The 22,503-nt window shown below is 47.5% G+C and overlaps 1 protein-coding gene across 1 annotated transcript; it reads right to left on the bottom strand.

Annotated features, from left to right (window-relative positions):
* Positions 1-1,282: 1,282 nt before the first annotated feature.
* Positions 1,283-22,240, bottom strand: TMEM255A (transmembrane protein 255A; the record flags this gene model as incomplete). The annotated part of the gene is made up of 8 exons (XM_008946539.1): positions 1,283-1,720; positions 4,364-4,507; positions 6,366-6,528; positions 8,584-8,672; positions 9,628-9,690; positions 11,570-11,659; positions 17,794-17,856; positions 22,098-22,240. Coding segments are annotated over 8 exons (914 nt in total), but the record flags the coding sequence as incomplete, so codon positions are not given.
* Positions 22,241-22,503: the final 263 nt, after the last annotated feature.

Here is a 22,503-nt window from a genome sequence, read left to right as displayed (position 1 = left end):
CTTTGCAAAGTGAGATCAGACACAGAGCAATGTGTGGTTTCCATCTTGACCGTATTTTTTGTTTTAGATTAAAAGTAGAGAGATGCCACAGTTTAAAATCCACCTGGATTTCCCTCACCCCCAGCATGTATTCCACTTTCAGATTCTGAAAGCCAGATTTAGCTTTTGGGTACCTTTTTTTCTGCACCTGTTGAAATTAACGGTAGACAATCGAGGATCAGGGTCGACGACCCAATGCCAAGGAAGTTAAACCTTTAGGAAATAGGGAGTGAAATGTCAATACCTTATTTTTATCCCTGAAGTAAGCAGTTGAGAATGCTCAGGCTGAGCAGCTCAGCTCTGAACGCTGTCATCTGAAATCACTTCCTGGAGTAGAACCACACTTTACAGGACAGTGTGTCACATAACAAAGCTGACCTTCTTTTGTTATGCAGGATGCATGCAAAATCTGTTGGAATCTAGATCAATCAGCACAGTCATCAGCTGAAGATTAAATGAAAGTCACAACAATAATTGCAAATTCCTATCAGTTTCATCCTATATTACAGGGTGTTGAATTTTATCCATGTGAGACTTACAACTTGGAGAACTAGTTGGTGGATATTCCCTATGTGCAGCCCCTAATAGCTACTAAACCAGTGCTTATTCAGGGTGCTGATTCAGTCCATTGAAGAAGTTCAAAGTACAAGCTTAAAAAACAAAAATTCCCAACCAAATAGAAGGAAGAAAAAGTTTTCACTGCACTGTTTCAGTGACTGGTGGACAGTTTCTGATGCTCTTTATAGGAACACAGGAAAGATTTAGGCAGTGCAACCACCCAAACTGACTTCAGCATTACTTACACAGAATTCCAAGAGACAACTCCATTTCACCTTCTATCTTAAGAAGCATCCTGAAATACAACCAGCTTGTCTGTTAAAGCTTTTCCCCTCCAAAAAGCAAGATTCCAGTTGTTTTGCTAGACATATATGCAAATATCCTACAACATTACCTCTTCGTTAGCGTTAAAGTTTATGACACTGTTGCAGTTCCCCGCAAGATTTTTTCAGCACGTAGGCTGTGACCAGCAAGTGACATGAGCTAGGTCCTGCAGCCCCAAAAAATCCCAGCAACAGGACCCCAAGGCCAAACCAATGTCAAGTTGGGCTGTCTGCAAGCACCCTCACCTGAAAGACTGATGCTCTATCAGCTATTAATCTTGGCTGCCCTTACTTCAGCTTGGCACAAGATGGAGTAAGGCAGACCAGAATCTATCACCTGTGTTGTATCTCTTTATTAAAAACCAAGGACTACATGAACCTTGTGGTAAAACAAGGAGGCTGGAATTTAGGACTCCCACTACTCACCAACACTGCAAAACATCAGGAGTACACCCCCTTCCCCACACTCTGTTGTTACACCTCTGAAATAAGTCTCGCAAGAAAGAACAGTCCAACCTAATATATGTGTCTGCAGTTCTCTTCAGGATCTATCCTCCTGCTCCCTCCCACAGTAAAATATAAATACAAAATATTCACAATTATTTCAACGGCAAGTATTTTTTTCTTCTTTCCCACATTCTTCAGGGTGTGTAAGGTGGTGGCTTCTCAAAAGGTGGAAAATAGGGTGGCGAGTAACGAGGCGGCGCATTAGAGGACCACATATAGCTGGGAGATGGTGACATCGACGGGGGGTCATCGGAGAGGCCAGAGGGAGTGGAGGCTGGAAACACGCTGGAATGCTGCAGGGAGACAGCAAAAAGGCTGTCATATAACCACTTCTTAAGCTCAAGGAGCCTGGCAAAGGGATATTTAATTACCAAGCAGTGCAAAATTAACATTTCAAGGCTCATTTCTGCAAAACACATGTACATGCAAATAAATATTCAAATAACTTGTTGCATTCAAAGTAAGCACGGCCTGTAAGTAGCAGTTCTGCATAATGAGACTCTTTAGACCTAAAACTGAAGAAAGGACTTAAATTTTAAAAAAGTACATATTTCTCATCACTTCTGTGTACCTGCTGGATAACTCAAAACTGATGAATTGCTCTTACATGTTGGGCTTCACCCATGAGCCAGTGGCAATGATGAACAGGGTATAGATAATTTCTTTTTATGCTACTTTTTCTCTTCATTGCAAATAAAACCGAAAAAGAGCAGAGAAGCTTTGTGCCCTGGTGCATTCCTTCACCACCCTTCGGCTGCAGGCACGGGCTGCAAATGCCCAGTGTGCCCAGCTCAGGGCCCTGGCAGTGCTGGAGGTGCCAGCGATGGTGCCAGCGCTCATCGGCACACGCAGCCCCGGCCGTTCCCCGCTGCCACTGCCCGTGCCCTGCAGGCAGCCTGGCCCCCACCCACTGCAGGCAGCAGCCTGCCTCTCTGCAGGAGGTGCTGGGCAGATGGCACTAATCCCTCTTTCAACAGGGGCTGAAAGGCAGGAGGCCGCTGCTCGCCTGTGTTCCCTCGCCAGAGCCAAACGTGGCTTAGGGCCTGCAGAAGTCAAGGTGCTGCAGGACTGGGACCTTCTCACCCAACACACAGAGTGAGGAGTGGGACACCAGCACTAATTCCACCAGGGCTCCTTCCACCTGCCCAGTTCCCGACGGGGCCCATTGGCAAAGGCCTGCTGCCTTCCTCACCAAGACCAGCCACTGCAGCGTCATCAGCCACAGCACGAGCACTAGCTGCTGCAACACCCATCAGCTTGTGCTCCTCCAAAAACCAGAGCTTGGTCTGACATTTTAGAGTGGTGTGTGAAAGCCAAGCTCTTGCAGGGGCACAGGCTTCCTAAGAAATTCTGGAGTGTCGGGCTTCTTTTTCCTGTGAAAGATGTGTGGGAAGCACTGACTTGGCCAATTCCTGCACCAGAGGGAGTGCAGCCTCCAAGAGGGATATGAGAGGTGAAGCTGGGCTTGCTCCATGTGCTGCAGGATGGCAGAGGAGAAGGTGTCAGGGTGATACAAGCATTGCTGGGGTCAGAGTAGAGCTCAAGGCAAAAGTGTCCTCAGCAGAGGCCTCAGCTAATGCTTTCAGGCAGGCTCTCAAGTTCCCTTGAAGATAAGCACAGCTCAGACTTGGAATTGCATCTGAAAGAGAGACTTGGCCATTTTAAATTTAGGTTACTTCAATTTATGCCCAGCTTTTGTGCTGGCTCCTAAGCCAACACAGCAGTGAGACACAGGGAGACGTCCATTCATCCAGCTGAGCTGTAAGCATCAGCAGAGCCCCAGCAGTACTTCTGCTTGGAAAGCAGGGCAAATCCACCCATGCTGAGCTCTCTGCTGGTGCTGTGGCTGCACTACAGACAAACCCTGAGTTAAACAGTGCTTAGTACCAGCCAAATGGCTGAGGAGAGGACTTTGCAGCAGAGCTTGGTTTGGTATGTGCTGAGGTTGACATTTTTGTAACTGTAAAAAGTTATACAATACTAGTGTCTGTCCCAGGGTCCGTTTCTCTCAAAAATGAGTCACAAATCTGTATAAAGAAGTCCTAGTAAGTCTCATGTAAGTGTTCAAATATTCCTGGGAAACCCTGACAACAGTGCGGTCTAGTGGCACGAGCAGTAAGACCAGAAAGGTTTAGATTCATGTTATGGCTAATGCATATGTCTCCCTCTTATGAAGGAGATGGCAGCTATCACAGAGCACATTTCTTAGTTCATGTCCAACAGCTTAAGCTCTTGTTAACTAAAAAAAAGTCTCCAGCCTTGATGGTCGCAAAGAAAACATACAGTAAGTTAATTTAACATCTCCACTGTTCTAACATCCACCTGACAAAAAAGCTGAGGTGGAAACATCCTCATCGGCTTCAACCAGGGGAAGCTGATGATGACAGCCAGGTTCACATGAAATCACTGTTTCCAGCAGTACAGCTCCAGAACTCAGAAGAGGAAGGGATGCATTACAGCAGAGGTGATGTTTGCAGGCACTGTTCTCAGACAGCTGAAGTGTGTGTAAAAAACCAACCTAACAGCTTTTCAGTCAGGATGTGTCGTCAGGAGCTCAAATAGCTTGTTCCCAAAAGTTCATCTCTTTCTCTCAGACACAGCAGGTGGCCTAATAAAAACTAGCACCTGGACACCTCACTGCCCCTATCCTCAGAGCACTGCGGGTGCTGCAGGCAATGCTTATTTTTAACGTGGCCTCATCCAGTGAACGATGTGGGGAAGGAGGCAGGCAGCAGGTGCTGTTGCCTTCTCTTCAAGGACAGCTTTCAGCAGAACACTGCCATGAACCAATGCCTAGCAGGAAAGATTTAGTATTCTCTGCAGGAACAGGAAGATTAAACTGTGTGAATGACAGGAAGACAGGCTTCCAGAGTCCTGCAGACTGGCTGGATTTAACCTCCCTGCTCAACAAGAAAACAACCTGCAACATTCCCCACCTGAAAGTCGTATGCAGAGTAGGGAGGCAGGTGAGGAGTGCTGTGGTAGTAGGTGTTGTAAGATGTCACTTGTGGCCTGGAGTAGTAGGACACTGAAGGGTGTGCATTTTCAACCGTGCAGTTCAGCGTCGGGAGGGAAGGAGTCTGTTAAAACAAGCAGAAGAGAATCTCAGGCTACTGACCAAGTCACAGAAGGCTGACAGCCAGATGAAAGCAGAAGTGATTTAAAGGAGCACCGTGTGTCTTTAGAGCTCAACTCTGTTGAATTAGCAACTGGCAATCCAGTTCCCTCACAGGCAGCAGGTAAGTCCTGAGGTCTTTTCACTCCTCAGCCACCTATTGTCTCCTCTCAGACTCAACAGAACAAACTGGCAGCAGCCCAGTTTGTACTCACACAAGACAACTCTTCAGATTACATCTTCCCAAGTAGGAGAAAGAACCATTAATTTTCATTACTCTGTTATTCAGTGCATTTTGAGATCAATGTATTTCAACTCTTCTTGTACTGCTGTTGACACACTTCTATCCATCCTTTTTTTTTTTCCAGGGGTTTACAGGTCTAGTGGTTTAGAGGTCTGCTGTGGATCAAATCTCAAAAGGCTACTGTCTTGGTTTTGGCTGGAATAAAGTTCATTTTCTTCCTAGCAGCTGGTGCAGTGCTGCGTTTGGGATTTAGGATGAGAAGTGCTGATAACACACTGATGTCTTAGTTGTTGATAAGCGTGTTCATGCTAAGTCAAGGACCTTTCAGCTTCTCATACTGCCCTGCCAGTGGAGCCTGGGAGTGCACAAGAAGCTGAGAGGGAACGCAGCAAGGACAGCAGACCCCAGCTGCCCAAAGGGGTATTCCATACCATGGGACATCATGCCCAGCACACAAACTGGGGGTGGCTGTTTGGGGAACACCAGGGCACAGGGATCAGCTGGGCACTGGTCAGCAGGCAGTGAGCTACTGGATTGTGCATCACTTGTGTGGTATATTCTACTTTGTCTCCTTCCTTTTCTGTCCTGTTAAAATGTCTTTGTCTCAGCCCCTGAGTTTTACTGCTTTTTTTTTTTATTCTCTCTCCAGTCTTACTGGAGGGTGGAGTGAGTGAGTCTGGTGCTTAACTGTCAGCTGGAGTTAAACCATGACAGCCACGATGCACAACTGAAATGTGTCTCCTGTTTTGTTTGGGAACATCCTGGTGAGTCTGAAAAGAGTGTAGGAGAGGTCAGAGTTCTGAAATAAGGCACCCTTAGTGTAGGGTCCAAGATTTTTTTGTAAGAAAAATGTATTGCCATGACAACAAATGCTCTTTCCTGGGTGTCTCATTTTGTGTTATTCCAAATGATTCACAAGAGGGTGAAAAACCCTCCATATTTATCTGTTGAATGTTCAGTTCTCCCCATTGATTTGATTTCTGCAGAATAAAACAGTAGGGAAGGTAACAGGCAGAATGGTTAAGGGAGGGTATTTCAAATCTCATGTTGCCAGAACAGCAGTTTTTTCACTAACTGAATTTTGCAATGGCTCACCTGATTTTGATCCCCAGTTGACCCCCTCAGATTCTGCACTGTGAAGAAACTAGACTGAGAGTTTCTAACACAGCTGCTTAAACAGTCTGTACAGCTCAGAATCCTGCTACTGCTATGAAATCAATCATTCATGAGCAACCAGCACACGTTTCCTTGTAGAAGATCAATGCTATTAAAAGGAAAATAACTTTTCAAGGAAGAGCTTATTTTTATTCATCCTGGTATTGACAACACCTCTGAGAACATTCCTTTAGAAAAGACTGTTCATCTTTTCCAACTGTGTTTAGGTGGTGACACCAGATCAGCAAGTGAATCATTTCCACTTTCTCCTTACAGTTTTTTTCATGCCCTTCTTTCCAACCTGATTGCAGTGATGCATAGAACATTTGCACTGATACATCAATAGATGTTTTCATGGTTACTTTAAAAGACAATTTGCCTGATCTACTTCATTTCATGCCCAGAGAAATCAGTACCATCTTACCATGTCTTTAAAGCCTCCAAGTATTGCTGCTGTAATGATCCCCAGGAACAGCCCCACTATGTTCAGAATCGTTGCTGACCAAAGCAAGTGGTAAAGGTGGATGATGTCTTGGCAGCTGCTGACATCAATGTATTCATAGTAGCCTCCAGAAATTTCCACTCTGCTAGATGAGATAAAAAAACCCAATAATGATAAAAAAAAGCACCACATGTCATAAAACCTAAGGACTTCTGCTGGACAGTAGAATGCATTCTGTGATTTAATGACAGCCTGGGCCTAACTACTGAGGGAGTGGAGATGAAGCCTACTCGATCCAGTGCTTGTGGCTTTTGAGGTCTCCTTGCATGACAACAGCAGAGGCTGGCTGGATCTGCTGTGAAACAACCAAGTCCTGCAAGGCCTGCAAATACCCAAATAACCTTGAGGCTGATTTTGCCTCTTACTTTTATCATGTGAAATCTGTGCAGAGATCCTGGAGGCTTCCCAAGGACTGCTGCTTGGGGGAACAGGCTGGCCCTTCACCATAGCTTACCAGATGTGGTGGGCTACAGCAAACTCTCCTTAGGAGAATATCTATCATGAACAAACAATTCTTAGGGCTTATGAAGGACAGGGGCTTCATGCAGAGCTGAGGCAAAGTGTCCCCAGAGGTGGTGGAACCTGTAGGTTAGCCTGCATGACCTGGGTATAAGCTGAGCACACACCGTGACTGCCTTTGACAACACAACCTGTATGTGGTGTTTGCAAGTGCTCGTTCCTATGGAGATGAGTGAGAGTGCAAAGCTCTCAGCCAGTCTTGGTGCACCCCCGAGAACATGCAGCACTGTACAGACAGCACAGCATGTACTCATCAACAGGAAGGGGCTCATCAGACACTGCCACAGCCGGGGTTCCCAGCATCAGGAGGGGTACAAGATTGCTGTCACTTTTCTATCATCTCCATCCTTCACACAATATGTGAGCTAACCAGCCTTGAGTGTCTGTGCCTTTCTTACCGAGATCCCAGAAGAACCAGGATCTCCCCATGCAGAATACTTGTGTGGTACTAAGCAAGACTGAGATCAAAACAATGGATATTTTACATCAGAGTGGGGGAAAAGGGTCAGAATCAGGCCCCTGAGCCAGCCTGACCAGGAAAAAAAAAAAAAAAAAAAAAAAAGAGAAAAAAACCCAGTAAAGTTATGTTTTTCTATTCCAATCACTTCTTTGTGTATTGCTCTCTTCAGCTCGTAAAAAGGGATGGTGTTCTGTAAACTGTCAAAGCCAAGTGTGAATCTCACCCCTCTGCAGTGGCTTCCACAGAAACAATGTCCTACAGAGACCAGGGATTACCCTTCCCATCACACATAACCACCTCTCCCAACAGCAGCTTTTCATCTTCCTCCACCTCAGCCAATGATTTAAGTGGGGGTGAGCCCAAATAAATACTGTGAGAAATGCTAAGCCTGAAACAGCCCTAGGCAAGAGCCAGCACTAAACCAATCAATTTATTAATTGCTTGCTGACACACTTTAGACACTCCAAATGATGTAAGCAGCACATGCTGCAAATTAAGTCGGCTTAGGCAGAGTAGCCAGATCTGATGATGGTTTGATAACTATGCAGTAGTTCTTGATTGGTAACTGCCCCTCTGACTCATCTTTGCACAGTGCTGGTACACATTCCAACCTCTTGTGACCATGAAAGATACTCGCTGGGCACAGGGGACACTGATTTAGGAACATGCAGGTGGCACCAGCCTGTGAATTCTCCTGTTAGTGGGGTGGGGAATGAAACAGTGATGAGGTGAGGAAGAACAGTGTCCCAGTCTTAAATCTTCTAAAAGAAGATAAAACCCTGTAAACAAGCAGTGCCAAGGGATAGGGAAGGTGTTAGGTCAAGGGACACCCAACAGGGGAAAAACTGGGGAAGTCACCAAGCATAGAAGTAATGGAAACTGCCACTCTCTTAATTTTTCCATCTGGGCTGGCCTGGAGCAGACTCACCTGTAGCTGGGATAGCTTTAATGTATTTCACACACCCCTTCACTTGGTCAGCTGTTGCCTGGGAGGCCTTGTGGCTGGCAACCACAGGTTAAGATCCCTTCCCACAAGGGCTGTCATTAACGAATACTCTGCTCCTGCCCTATCCTGGTCCTTCTGCAATCCACCACCTGCAATCCAGCATGACCACTGCTCGCCCCTCCCACGGCCAGGAATGGTATTTTTAGCTTACTCACTTTCCACAGTTGTACAGGTCACAGCAGAAGCAGGTGTTGGTTTTTATTTTCGGCGTGCAGGGTGCACGGCGCTGTGGATGGCAGACTGCCTGTGTGAGTACAGGAAAAAAATACATAGACATAACCACCAAACACGGTTTCTGCTGCTATTAGGCCTGCTCTACATGTAGATTTTGCACTGATCTTCAGACTAGCCCCAGGCAGATTTTTCTTTCTTTATCTTACAGCACAGCTCCTACAAAGTGCTGTTCCACTAGACACAGCAGTGTAACAGACCAGGACACACTAGGCTGTAACAGACCAGTGTTTCCTTTCACCATGGGGAAGTCACAGATAAGCACGTGCCTGCATAGGAAAGTGGTTGTGCAACTCTTACAAGCAGCCCACACCTTCCTGAACTGACACCCCTCACCACAGAGCAACTCAGAACAGTTAATTGTCTGCAGTGTGTAGCAATACTCAAGTTCACATGGATGGTATATGGGCTGCAAAGACAATGGGTCCCACCAATGCCACTGGGTAGTACCTTTTATGTCAAGCAGGCATTTTATTTTAGAATAGAGCAGTCATTCAAAACTACCTGGGAACCTGTGAGCAAGTCTGAGACAGTGCACAGCAAAGGCAACCAGAGATGTCCATAGGAACATCTGTCCCCAGCATGCTTCTCTGTGGAGAAGACACCAGACAGCAGAAGTGCAGAGGCTGGTACATGTTGCTCACATCCACAGAAGTGACTGCTGTCCCATCTCTTAACCCACCACCTTGCTTCCATAATGAACGTGCAGCTAAAGATCTAGAGAAACTGGTGTATTTTCCTGTGCCACATCCCCTCCTCCCCACTTGCTCCTTCATTAGTGTGGCAGTACCAGGCAAGGAGGAATTTACTCCCCGAGTCCTCCCCACGCTCCGCTCCCGTCCCAAGCCCAGCCCCCCCCCACTGCTCCATTTGCAGACCTCCTGGACACCAGAACACCAGCAGGTTCCTCCCCGTGGCCCAGGACGCCAGCCCCTCCAGGCAGAGGGCGGAGCCGAGGCTGCTCTCACCTCGGGTGGGGTCGTGCTCTTGGAGTAGTACTGGCATCGCCCCGCGTACAGCGGCCGCAGGTCCTGGCAGGGGAGAGACCGGGCTTAGCACTGCAGAGACCCCACAGCAGCCAGCTGGGCTGGGAAAGGGGCCAGGCTTGGCAGAGACTCTGCTGTCCCAGCAGCACCTCGACAGACGGGCTGTTCTGTAACACCGACCCACGGCAGCCCCCCACCCAAGCCCCCCTGAGCCCCAGCCCATGTTTAACCCTGGTCCTTGCAGGCATGTATTTGTTTCAGGGACTGTGGGAGGAGCAGGTTCTTAAGCCGGGCTCCTCGGGTTGAGGGCAGCCACCCCAGACTGAATGATTCCTTCCTCATCCCCCCAGACATATCCTTGGGCTGCCTGACGGGTTTCTGAGGGTTCTTCACGCTGAATCATAACAATTTCTTATTCAATTGTTGACAAACTTGTCCTCCTGGGCTCTCGAGTGACTTGTGGGAAAGGTCTGGAGGATTACCAACGGCTCAGCCTGCAAACATGCAATTAAACATCTCTCTGAGGGGCAGCCTGGCCCCCGGGCAGAACCCCAGGGAAACCTACACTGGACGTGTGTCCACAGCAGCAAGCCCTTCCCAGGAACAGCCCAGACTTGCTCTCTGGGTGTCTGGCCCAAAGCTCGGGGTGGCAGCAGCAGGTGACGAGGGGAACGCTATGTGCTAGCGTGGCAGAAGCAGGTCTCCAGCAGGATGGTGACATTTTTGGACCTTTAGGGGTGAAGTGAGGCCAAACCCACGTTCGTTTATCAAGAGGCTGAAACCAGAGCCCTCATCACCCAACGGCTCAGCTCTGGCTGCTCAGACACACAGACACCCCCAGGGGCAGCCGGGAGGAGGTGCCAGCTCATGCCATCACCCAAGCCGTGAGGTCAGCACCTAGAAATCCCAGAGCAAGCCTGCAGGGCTCAGACCCACACAGCCAGCACCAGGTGTCAAAGGAGCTTCACTTTTTTATCAATGCCCTGGAAAGGAGGGTCAGAGGTGGCCAAGAGTTGTGGGTTGCATCCAGTCAGACAGTGACCTATCATGCAGCTGAGTGGAGCTGCCCTTTGCTCTGTCAGCAAATCCTGCTGCTCAGCTGTCTGTTTGCCACTGGAACACGCAGGGGCAGGAAAGGGGAGCTGGCTTTACAAGGAGGCTAACCTGCCAGCTGACATGGGGAAGTGTCCACTTCATGGGTAATTCTGACCTTCTGAAACTCCTTTCCATTCTGATCACACACATCGAATCTGTCTTTTTAATTCCACTTTGTCAAATTTTTTTTAAAAAAACTCATCAAAAAGGCAGAGCTGCGGGACAAAAATCTGTTTGCAGTTATAAATTTCAATTAAAAAGTTCAAAATGGAATGGTGTTTTTTCATTTCTATGCTAATAACTGAGGCTTTTGCACATCCTGCTGTACTCGCGGTTGGTCCTGACAACAGTAGCTTGTATTTTTTTAAGTCATTGAATTGAATCTGAAAACCTGCTGGAAGTGCTTTCTGTTTATACTGTAAGGCTTTAATGAGCTTCGTATCAAATTGCTTCATTCTACTACAACATCCAGCAGTCCAGTCAGCATTAAGAATCACCTCTGTTAATAGTTAAAACACAATGGATGTCACTACTCATATACTGTCCCCTGACAACAGCTGTAATTCATGTTACATCTGAGACTCAGTAAACACATAAAACACACACAAAGAAACTAAAGCAAAGTTTTAAGAACTCAATGCTTGGTGTTAATTTTAAAATACTGGAAAACCTGCTGCATTTTCTAAAGGTTAGGATTTAAAACGGCACATTCAGCACATGACAGGTATTTACAGGGTCTGATGTGGCCTGATATAGGATTACAGACAGCATTACATGTTTTCCTAGAATAAAAGCACTGCAGGACCTGTGTTTTCCTGGAAGCACTTACTATGTGTCTGGCAGCAAACACACCGTCTACTATGGCACAGCAGAAGGCAGCAATGACACCAAAGCTGATGAAGACGATCGATGCGACCAGCTGAGAAAGGAAAACAAAGCAAAGTATCATCTGCAGCTCCACAACCCAGGGCTTCATGCCCTCTTCTCAAGGATACACGAACCACAGTCAATAAGCCCTCAAGCAATCAATGACCCAAACGTTTGCCCAGGCTGGTCTCATTGAAGGCAATGGGGTGTGTGTCTGGAAGGAGAGCGTCTGCTCCTGCAAGGTGGCAGGAGTTGGAGCCCCGTGCCAGCCTGGTCCTCTGGGGACTTGATACTGTAATGTGAGTTTCTCCATGGCTCCAAAGCACTAAACTTAGGCTGAAGGATTCACCTCCTCTTCTGGCTGCTGTGGTCCTTAACACTTCCCTGGAGAAGAAGGAGGAGATTTCTTCTCTCCCCATCCTGGAGTGCTGCGGGGAGCTGCTCCTGGGAACACTTGCCAGGCTGTAAGGACACAGCAGACTGCTGTACACAAACCTCTCCAGTGGGACTCTGCCTCCAGGAAGAAACACTTTTGTGCAGGCATAAGCTCAAAGCCATGAGACTAGAAGGCAGATGACCAGCCTATGCCACCAGTGTTGTAGACCCTCACAGCACCCTGGATGGGCTCCTTGGTGCTGGGTTGTGGAGAGCACAACCCATAGAGCCTCCTCCTGGCTTGAGGGAGCTGCAAGGAGAGAGATCTCTACCTTCAGAGAGATCTCCACCTTCAGGTCAAGTCTGGCGGTTTCTGATCCTCTTCCACTGGCCCCATCCTGCCCATTCTTAAAATTTGGGCAAATATGTTCAGAAGGTAAACCAGAAATACTCAACCCCCAACCCAGGTATGAGAAATAAAGTGCTCCCACTGTGCCACTTTAAACACCACCTCTGGCAAAGTGCCAGTGCTCAGCTGGAAAGCCATGCACGAGTGCTGACTCAACTCCTCTCCTTGCTCCTGAGCAGCACCTTAGCTGCTGCCAGTGGGCTCCTGAGCAACCCATCCCCCACAGAGCTCCCCAAAACTGATCCCAATCCTCCTGGCCAAAGCACACCAGGGATGTTGAAAGGGCCACGGAAGGAGGCAAGCATGGCATTCAAAGAAAGAGGTTCCTAAAGATGTGGCTTGGGGAACAGCAGTGTTTCCATTTAAAGAACTGAGGGCTTTAGTGGGTTTTTCCCTGACGGTTTTCCCCTCCAGTGATCACAGCTTTCAAGTGTCAGCCACTGGCAGCTGCTTAAAACTCCTTCTCCACAGGTACAAAGGTGACTCTGGTCATCAGGAGCTTTAACCAACAGTAAAATTACTAACAGCACAAGTGCAAAAGCAGCAGTTAACTTGGCCAGCACTGACAGATATCACCCCTGGCACAGGGGTGTTTGTTTTAAAGCTCCAGGTGCTAAGGCAGCTTGAAAACCTTGGTTCCTGACACGGGAGTGGAGGAATCGGTTCTCAGAAAGACAAGGCAAAGCCCTTGACAAACACACACCTATACAATCCTATATGTTTTTCAAATGTATCTCAGAATTTTTAGGTTAAACACACTGTTTTAACCTAAACTTCCCTCAGAGAAATCAGACCTCCTGCCAACAATCTCCACACACAGACCAGGTCAGCTTGAGCAATGAGCGGAGATGCAGAAGACAGTGGAAATGGTCCCTGTACAATTGCTTACTTAAGTGGGCTTCAAAATGAAAGAAAATTAAATTCTTTTCTAGATGAGGCAATTATTCAAGATATACACTGTCCCACAGCAGTAAAAACTGCAGCAGTAGATAGACCAGAGTGTGAATCTAACCCAGTGACCATCCACACAAGTCATGGTCACCAGTAACAAACTGTTACTGTGAAATTAGATGTTGTGCCACAAAGTACTTGCAGATGGCAGCAGGTGACAAGTTTTCCAGGATCAGCTCCTGCATTGGGACCTTGTTTCTGTCAGCTGTAAACACCAGCATTTTCCTCCCCACTCAGATCACACCTTGCACTGCCCGGGACAGCAGTCACAGTTTCACTAGCAGTTCACCAGCAAAACCAACCAGTGAACCCACACGGGGGGAGAAAGCTCAGGTGCTTACTGTCTTGGTGGGAGAAAGGGGGTTTATGGCTTAGAGGTCACTTTGTAGCAAGTTTATTTTTTTTTCCTGTACTGTCCTTTGTTTCATACATACATGAAAGTGGAAATTCTCCCTAAGCAGAACAACCCTTGGAGATGGGATGCGAGTCAAACACTAAATATATACAATTAGGGTATTTGTCAGTCGCTTCTGCCTGCAGACAGGAGCAGCTAATATGTTTTTTCAAAATAATACCAGGTTAATGATGATACCTTGTAACAGCCCTACTAGGCTATAAGGACCTGGTGTTAGAAATAGATTTGCTCACTTTATTTACACACAGTTTCCTTCAGCTGGAGAAAGAAAAACCAAATAATAAAGAAAATCAAACAGCAAATAAAACCATATAACAATTTTAAAAATCCCATGGTTTTCAACTCATGTCATGATCTGGCAACCAGATTTGTGATTTGGGGTTAATACTGTTACTGTAGCAAGAAGAGGTCCCTCTCAAGAGCTGTGTGATATTAGTGACAGGTCTTTGTTCAGCTAATTCCTGCCAAAGTCAGCCACGCTGAGTAGCATTTGTACAAGAAAAGACAACCTGGGTTCAGATAGTACAGGAACCATGGAGCAGGAGTGTCCTCTGCTGAGGTACCCTTTAGGCCATGCTCCAGCGACACGGGGGCTACGAAAAGCTGATGGTTATTACTCTTCCATGGCATTAATGAGTCACAAAGGCCCAAAAAATGCTGACTCCTCACTTGAAAACTGCTGAGCGGGCAGCTCGGGTGTGAGTCCAAGCTGCCTGCAGTGCTGCCAGCCCGGCGGGCAGCATGTTGGGCAGCTGGCCCTCCCTGGGGGGACAAAAGTTCTCCCTTACTTTGGCAAGCAGGAGGCGCAGACGTGGGACATGAAAGCCAATCTGCTCGGGTGGGAAAAACAAGAGAGGTCTGCTCCTGTTGGCTGGCTGGAGAGGAGTGAGGGGTGCTGCTTTGGGCGGGCCCTCCCCGCCAGCTGCCCAGCTCGCTCACGCTCCCCAGCCAGCTGAAGGGCAGAAACACACACAAGAATACACAGCACAAGTTGCTTTTGGTTCTTTCTGCCACCGCTGAAGAGCAGCTGCATAACCAGCAACGGCCAGACCGCCTGGCAGCAAAGTAGGACACTGGGGAGGTTCAGAGAAGATTAAAAAAAAAAATCCTGCTCTGCCACTGGTATTATGGAAACATGTAATGGACAAAGCTACCACTGCAAGGTGCTCCTGGGCACGGAGGAGACGTGACTAATGCATGGGGACAATAAGTGACAGCTCCTGGATGTCCTCTCTGCGGTCAGAGCAGAGACACGCTAGCTGCCAGCCGAGGCAGCGGTGACGCAGTCCCTGCAAAGCTGGGTCATGCATGCTTTTGGGGACACAAAACGACAGAGTGATGAAAAGGATAAACACAGGCTACCCAGGGCTCTTCAGAATAAACAAACAAGTCAAGCCAGAGCCACGCTGTCGCTCATGGGCACTCCTGTGAAGAACACAGGACTGGTATAACATGGTCATTACACAATCAGGCTCTTACACGCGGCTAACAAACGATGAGCAAGAGGCTTGGCAACCCTGCTAGGACAGAAAGAACAGGACATGCTGCTCTCGCAGAGCCAGGCTGAAACAACAAAAAACAGCCACTGGGAAACCCACCTCCCCTGCCCTCTGACTGTGGGAAAAGCAGTCTTCCTCTCCTGCAGGGTCTGCCTCACCCTCTCCCCCCTGCTCTGCAGGGAAGACGCTATTTGCAAAGCCCAGGGCAAGGCAGCTCAACCTCTGCACTAGGACAAGCAGGAATTCCTCCCCAACTCCCTTTGCAGCTTTGTCATAGTTTCGGCCAGCTTTTTTCTTTCCCTTCTTGGTAGCTTGCTTCTTAGTAGCTAGACTAGTGCTGTGTTTTGAATTCAGTATGGGATTTGGTATGAGAAGAATGCTGATAACACAGTGATGTTTTTAGTTGTTGCTAAGGAATCAAGGTCTTTTCAACTTCCCATGTCTTCCTAGTGTGCAGGTGCACCAGAGGCTGGGAGGGAGCACAGCCAGAGCAGCAGACTCAAATGGTCCAGTGGAATATTCCATAGCATACAACGTCATGCTCAGTATAGAGCTGGGGGTTAGCTGGGAAGCTCTCTCTCTCTCTCCTGGGATTGCAGTTTTGGGATGATTTCCTTGGGGACCACTATCTGGGAAAGGGCTGGGCCTTAGTCAGTGGATGGGGAGCAAATGCACTACACATTACTCATTTGCATAGTCTATTATTACAACTACTATTATCATCACTACTATAATTTCACTTCAATTATTAAACTGTTTTTATCTCAACCTACGAGTCTCCTTACCTCTACCCCTCCAATTCTCTCCCCCAGCTCCCTGGGGCAGAGGGTGGGGGAGTGAATGGCTGCGTGTGTCTGGCTGCCAGCCAGCTTCAGACCAGGACAAGCCTGGCAAATGAGCCTTAGCTTTGGTCAGAAGCACCCTCTGCTAACCTGATCCCCAAGACCTCCCAGCAGAGGCAGCTCCATCCCTGCAAAAAAGGGCCAGCAGGACAGGCTGTGGGGACAGCACAGTCTTGGCCCTGGGTAACCTCACAGGAGGAAAGCTGAAGGGATCTTGCTGTCCAAGCATGGGGCAGCCACTGGGGAGGGGGCTTGCAGCCACTCTCCCAAGAGAGCCAAGTGGAGGCAGGAGGCAGGCATGTCCATGGGATGCTCCAGGAGCTGGCCTCTACCTCCGAGCCACAGGCTACCTTTAGCCAGCCACATGCAGCAAGCAAAGAAAACAGGCTAGGAAGGATGGAGCTTGACAGCCTGCCAGGACCACATCAGCTACCAGCTGCTTTTGATCTCTTTCTACCCACACCTTTTGCTTAATTTTCCCCAGAAACTTTCCCCCAGCCTAAGCCCTGTTGCTGACACCTCCAAGCACTACAGCCCCTATCTTCAGGCACAGGCAGAAGTATGAGGGGTTTATGAAAAAGCATCTTAAAGACATGATTAGGGGCCTTCAGAGACCCAGCCAAGTCACCTCCTGTGCTTGCCAAAGGGGCTAATCTGAGCCAGCTCTGCCCCTGCTGCACAGACAGACCCCTTCCCGCCCCAGCACAAGCTCATCTGTGATTGCATCATATCAGCAGCGCTGGTCTCACCTGGTTTGTGCTCTCTGGATATTCACTGCCCACCTGCTCTCTTCTGAAGGTTGGTCCCACAGGATGGGACATCAGAGACCTGCCTAGCCAGTGGCTGCCCGGCCCCAGCACACAAAACCCTCCTTGCAGTGCAAGGAGGGAACCAGAGGGTGCTGTGGTCCACACACGCGATCTAGCCAGCGCCTCCTGTGCTTCTCAGGTCCCCAGCTGCTGCTTCACAGCATGCAAAGTTTCTCAGTTTTCCTTCCTACTTGAAGGTGTGTTTGGAAACAAGGACCAGCCCCATGCATGGTAACCAGCAACACTGGAGTTGGTTGATTTTCATTTATATCCATCTTCACGCTTTTTGTCATGCTGACACCTCGAGTGACTTATTCTCAAGACAAATCTAGAGCAGAGAGCTCTAAGTACTCCTGTTCTCAGGAAGGACTTTCTGATGGGCCCTCTAAGGGCTTTCATCTCCAGCCTCTAGGATGGCTGTTACACGACCTGCTTGATCTTCTCTGTCCTTTGCTTAGAACAGAAAGTGGCCAAAAGCAATTTTTGCAGAGCACCAAGCCTCTAAGAATTTATTTGAAAAGACTCAAAATAAATGTATTATGTTATTTATCGTATTACGTATCACATACTGTGATAGCTCAATGGAAAAACACACTTCAAACACTCAATTTCAAGCCCTTAAAAAAAAAAATCCCACTGAGTTCAATGAGACTGTGTGTAGTCACTTTGTGTTTTCTTAATTTTTTTTTTTTTTTTAAATTAAAAACCATCAGGGTTAACAGCCTTGTTCTCCTGGGCTGCCAGAAACCATCTGCAGTTCTCAAGAGCTAAAGAGGGATGCAACACTACTTTGGAATAGTTAAGACAACCAATAATACTTTTTACATATAAAATTTGAGTTACTGTAGTTTTTTTTTTCATTTCTAAGCTTTTATAATGAACTTACCATTTGCCTTTTGTTTTCTATCAAGTTTGATCCAATTATTCCAAGAAACGACCCAAAACCAAGCTGAAAAACAACACATTGTTAGCATTTAGACCAGGATGATATCCAATGTATTTTACAGACAGACAGAACACAAATCCAGAAGCAGCAAAAGAACATAGTGTGGATGTGTGAGCACTCTTCCTTCAGCAAGGCATCAGTGGAGTCTCTCACTAGCAGGAGCTATCAAATATATCCCTTATATGACACTAAAAGTGTGTGTAAAAACCAAAAGGATGAGTTCTGAGTTCCATTCCCTCCCCAGTGATGCTGAGAAATGGCTGGTGGATGAGGATATGCACTGCTGTCTTGGAACAACCCTACAGACACTCAGGGGCCTCCAGATGCAAACCTAGCAAGACCACATCACCAGCATCTGCAGGACCAGTCTCCTGGAACCTCACCAAGGGTGTGGACAATCACGTAAGTTTTCAACTTAGAGTTTCTTATGTGAAGTATGAAACAAGAGAGAATTATACTCGGGAAGATTTAGCAGTTTTCTGCTGCCTTCTACTCCTCCCTCACTCCCATGATGAGGATGCATCAGCCAGGGTCTTCTACATGAAGAGCTCACCCTGGCCCAGCCAACAGAATAAGACATTCCAGCCAAAGCACCTTTTCTTGCTGCTGTAACTGGCAACACAGCTCTTATTTTAGCTCCGTGAAGTCAGCGAGGAGTTCAATTTCCCACCTCCTTTCTCTATAGCCTGAAGCTATTTAGCTACACTAAACAGAAGTTTCTAGGACAGAGCACACTTCAGCCAGGCCAGAAACAGGAACTTCAGCCAGGAACCACAGACTGGCGGGGGGTGGGGGAGATGCAGAAGTACTTGTGTGTCACTGAAAAAGGTCTTTGATCAGTGTAGAGCATTTCCAACTCCACTTCTATGGGTCAGCAAAATGAGCAATGTGGGGGAAGTCCTACAGTTGGACTGGTCATGTTAAGCAGGTACAAATCTAGGGGAGCAGTGAAGATCTGGGCGAGGATGACAAACAACTGGGCAAATCCTCAGGAAGCAGAATAAGGCAGGAGACAAGCTGCAGCAATTCAAGAATGAGTCAACTAACCCGGAATCAATATTTTAAGATCCATGAATAGAAAACAAAGGTTTAATAAATCGATAGTAACAAGCAGAGGCACGTGTGGAGATTAGCAGACACAAGTGTGATGAAAAGTTGGGTTTAAATCTTCCCCCACTCTGCTTAAGCCCAGTAACAGCGGGTGCAGCACAGGGATTAACGTGGAGCAGCTGACCAGGCTGCTGCTTCCCAGCTGCTCCCCTTGCACTCTGAGCTCTCGGAGACCATTGTCCCCACATCAGGGACCAGCTACCGTGGTGGGCAGCACAGCAGGGAAACCAGGTACTGCTTAGCACTGGGGCAGCAAGAAGTCAGGGCAGAGAGGCAGGAGCACTGCTGAGCTGCCCCAAACTGATCTGCCAGTGCTCCTGGGCCGATGACTTTGCTCAGTTTGGACAAGCAATAACTCCGACCCCTTCCCCAAGCAAAAGGAATTTTACAGCTCAATTCCAAGCCCAAAATCTGGGAGGATCAAGGCATTAGCAGTGGCATTATTTTCAGTCTGGTGATGTTTAGCAGGAAGGAAGTTGTGTGGCAACACACACCTAAGGCAATGCTCAGGAGAAAAAGTTTTGTGCCCTTTGAGCTTGATTCAACACATTTAAGAGAAATGTCCATGTGGTGTTCCAGAGAAGCCTCAAACCAAAAGATCAAATACTTGAGATAATTTAAGATAACTCACAAAGAGGAAATTAAAGCAAGTCTGGACATCCTACAGGTGAAGATCAAATAAATCAGTGGATTCTCATTAATTAATGGGAATTCTCATAGCATTAATGGGAAAAACACTTGCTCTTCTACAGATGGGACAAAGAGATCTTAATAATCTGCATCAACTGCATCACTTATTTGCCAGTGGATGTGATCCCCTGGGATGCCTGTCTAAAAGGAGGGCAGAACAGAACGTGCTTTTCCAGAGTAAAGCCCCAGGCCAACATGCTTGACAAGGAACAATTACAGGAGAGGTTTGCCAGACAAATCCTAAGCCAGGTCAGCCATTTATACAGACACTGGAAGCTGGTATAACTTGGAGACAACACAGGCATCTCACAGAGCCTCCCCTCCATAAGGGTGCTTGCCCTCTGCATCTGATCATTACTCGCATCTGCTGAGCTTCACTCTGGGCTTCCCAAGCCCAGGTCACTCATCCAGCCACAGGTGAGGAGACTTCCCAAAGAGGCACAGCCAGAGCATTCACAGAAGTCCCCGTGGAGGTGGAGGTGGTCATGGAGGAGGGTGAAGATAGCCTGGCTACAGGACATGTCATCGCACCCTCTGCTTCAGCTCCTCCAGCCATGTCAGTGAGGAACTGCAGTTTGGGAAAAGAAAACAAAACCCCAAACCTGCCAAAAAACCCAACCAAACAAAAAACTACTGATGCATGTGGAAGGTCTCCACTGCCTGGTTCTGTCTTCCCTTGGGAGCAAAAGCCTGGGAAGATAACACCCCACATCAGACAGCTGCTTGGCAAGTTTCCTCCTTGCACAATAAGTGTTTGCCCAAGACAGGTCAAAGGAGAAAAGAATGGAGCTGCTGCTTTGGGGCTGTGGAAGTCACTTGCTTGGGGATGACTCGCTGAGTACTCCTGCACCACAGCAAGCCCTTTTTCCACAGTAAAGGGAGAAATCCCGGCTCGTTACAAAACATCAGCTATTTTAAGCACCTGCTGAAGCATCCAGCAGCTCACTGAAATGTTTTCCTGTGCAGGGAGACAGGCGAGGTCATCACACATCTCCACACAGTGAATTAATGAACTAACTGAGAGGTGGAATTTTGTGACAAAGACGAACTGTCAAGGTGCCTCAATGCCCTTCCCAGGTTCAGGAATTCATTAATTCCTTGAGTTGATTGAGCCTTACAAAAGTGTAAGTGATGCTGATGTTCCCGGAGCATAAATAGCAGGGAGAAGGCAAGGGGATGTGAACAGCAGGCTCTTCCCATCTGCATCCATCTGCAGGACTGCTCTGCAGCATGAGGTCCAGCTCAGGCTGGCAGAGCGTAGGCTAAGTGTGGGGAGTCTGAAGCCAGCCTCTCACCTTTCCCAACACCTTCCTTCTGTACATCTCTTTTAAAAAGATCAGGCAAATGCAGGAGTTACTGGGACAAGCCAGAAAACCAATCCTACACTGAAGAGGTTCAACACAGGCTGTAACAACGTTCCATGCTAATGGCTGCAAAGTGGCTTTCTTCTGTCATAGAAGAGCCTGACCACAAACCTCCCGGAGATCAGCAATGTGTGGCAAATAACACAAACCACAGTCAAGTCTCAACCTAGGTATCTGGACTGGCTTTAAGCCTCCAACTTCGAGGCTCCAAACCTGAACACACAGCATTCCATAGCTGTTACCCCAGGAGTTTCTAGCTGGGGGCTGCAGTGACACTCACCCTGCTAAGACACCTAATTTGGCTGTAGCTCAGTGTTTTTTGTGCTTCTTCTTGAGCATGTCTCAGACATGCACAGGAACAGACCAGGACTTGATTTACAGCTTGTGTCAGACCTCTGCTCATGCTGGGAGGGGCATGATCTACTTGGCCCTTATGCTACTGCAGGAGGTTACACATCTACTGGCAAGAAGGCTGGGCGCCAGTGTTCTTCTCTAAATCGAGCCATTTGAAGCTACAAGGCTGTCCTTTCCCATTTTCAGTTGATAACAAAAAAGAAGAAATAGATGTGCTGGCTGCTTTGATGTGCATGCTTCCCTGGCAAGGTTCCACAGCTATTGCTAACGTGCTTCTCCTCAGGCTGGGACTCTGGATCATTAAACGCTCTGCAAGTGAACTTTATGACCACGAGTTCACGTGAACAGTGCTTCAAGACCTGGTGTCTCAACTGTTCTTGGAACCTATGGTCCCTCTTTGCCTTACTTCTGCCTGGGGTTAATGCAACGCATGCAAACAAAGAAGTTCTAAGGTTGCTTTGACTGACATAAGACCTATTTATCTGTCTCACCCTTGGCTTCAAAGCACGTTACTACCTAAGTTCAGAGGAAGCTGTCACTTGGATGGGAGTTTTGCATGGCAATGAACAGCAGGTGCAAAATAATAATAAAGCAAATAAATCAAATGGCAATGAAGTAGCTGAGCATAATATCCAGGACAAGATCACCCTTCATAACATTTGCAGCATTACAAGGGACTTTGTAGGCAATAAGTTTTCTAGACCTACCTAGGAGTTCTATACTTACAATAACCCCTGGGTAATAACCTCCAACAGTCACATTTTGGGTTCTTGTTGTAGCAGCTAGGCCCACCGTTAGAATTAATACTGACACAATGAGGAGAGTCACAGTTACGTAGAGGGAATTTCTTTTTCTTCTATTGAACGACCCTAAAAACACACATACACAACAGAATTTGCTGATTCCATCTGGGGACAGTCATGGCACTGCAAACTTCTCCTCCCACCGCCAACCACATCATGGTGCATTGTCTTTCTTCTAACTTGAGAACAATTTGGGGTTTGGCTGTCACTTTTCACCTTCACTGAAATGCTTTATTAACTGCTACTAGGGCATCTGAATTCACATTTACTTATCATTGTTCTGACATAGATGAAGGGAGCCTTAAAAATTAACTTTGCAAAGCTCATCT

This window comes from Merops nubicus, unplaced genomic scaffold (genome assembly GCF_000691845.1).
Source record: "Merops nubicus isolate BGI_N331 unplaced genomic scaffold, ASM69184v1 scaffold20638, whole genome shotgun sequence".
NCBI classification, from domain to species: Eukaryota; Metazoa; Chordata; class Aves; order Coraciiformes; family Meropidae; genus Merops; species Merops nubicus.
This window is presented reverse-complemented; position numbering and strand designations above follow the sequence as displayed.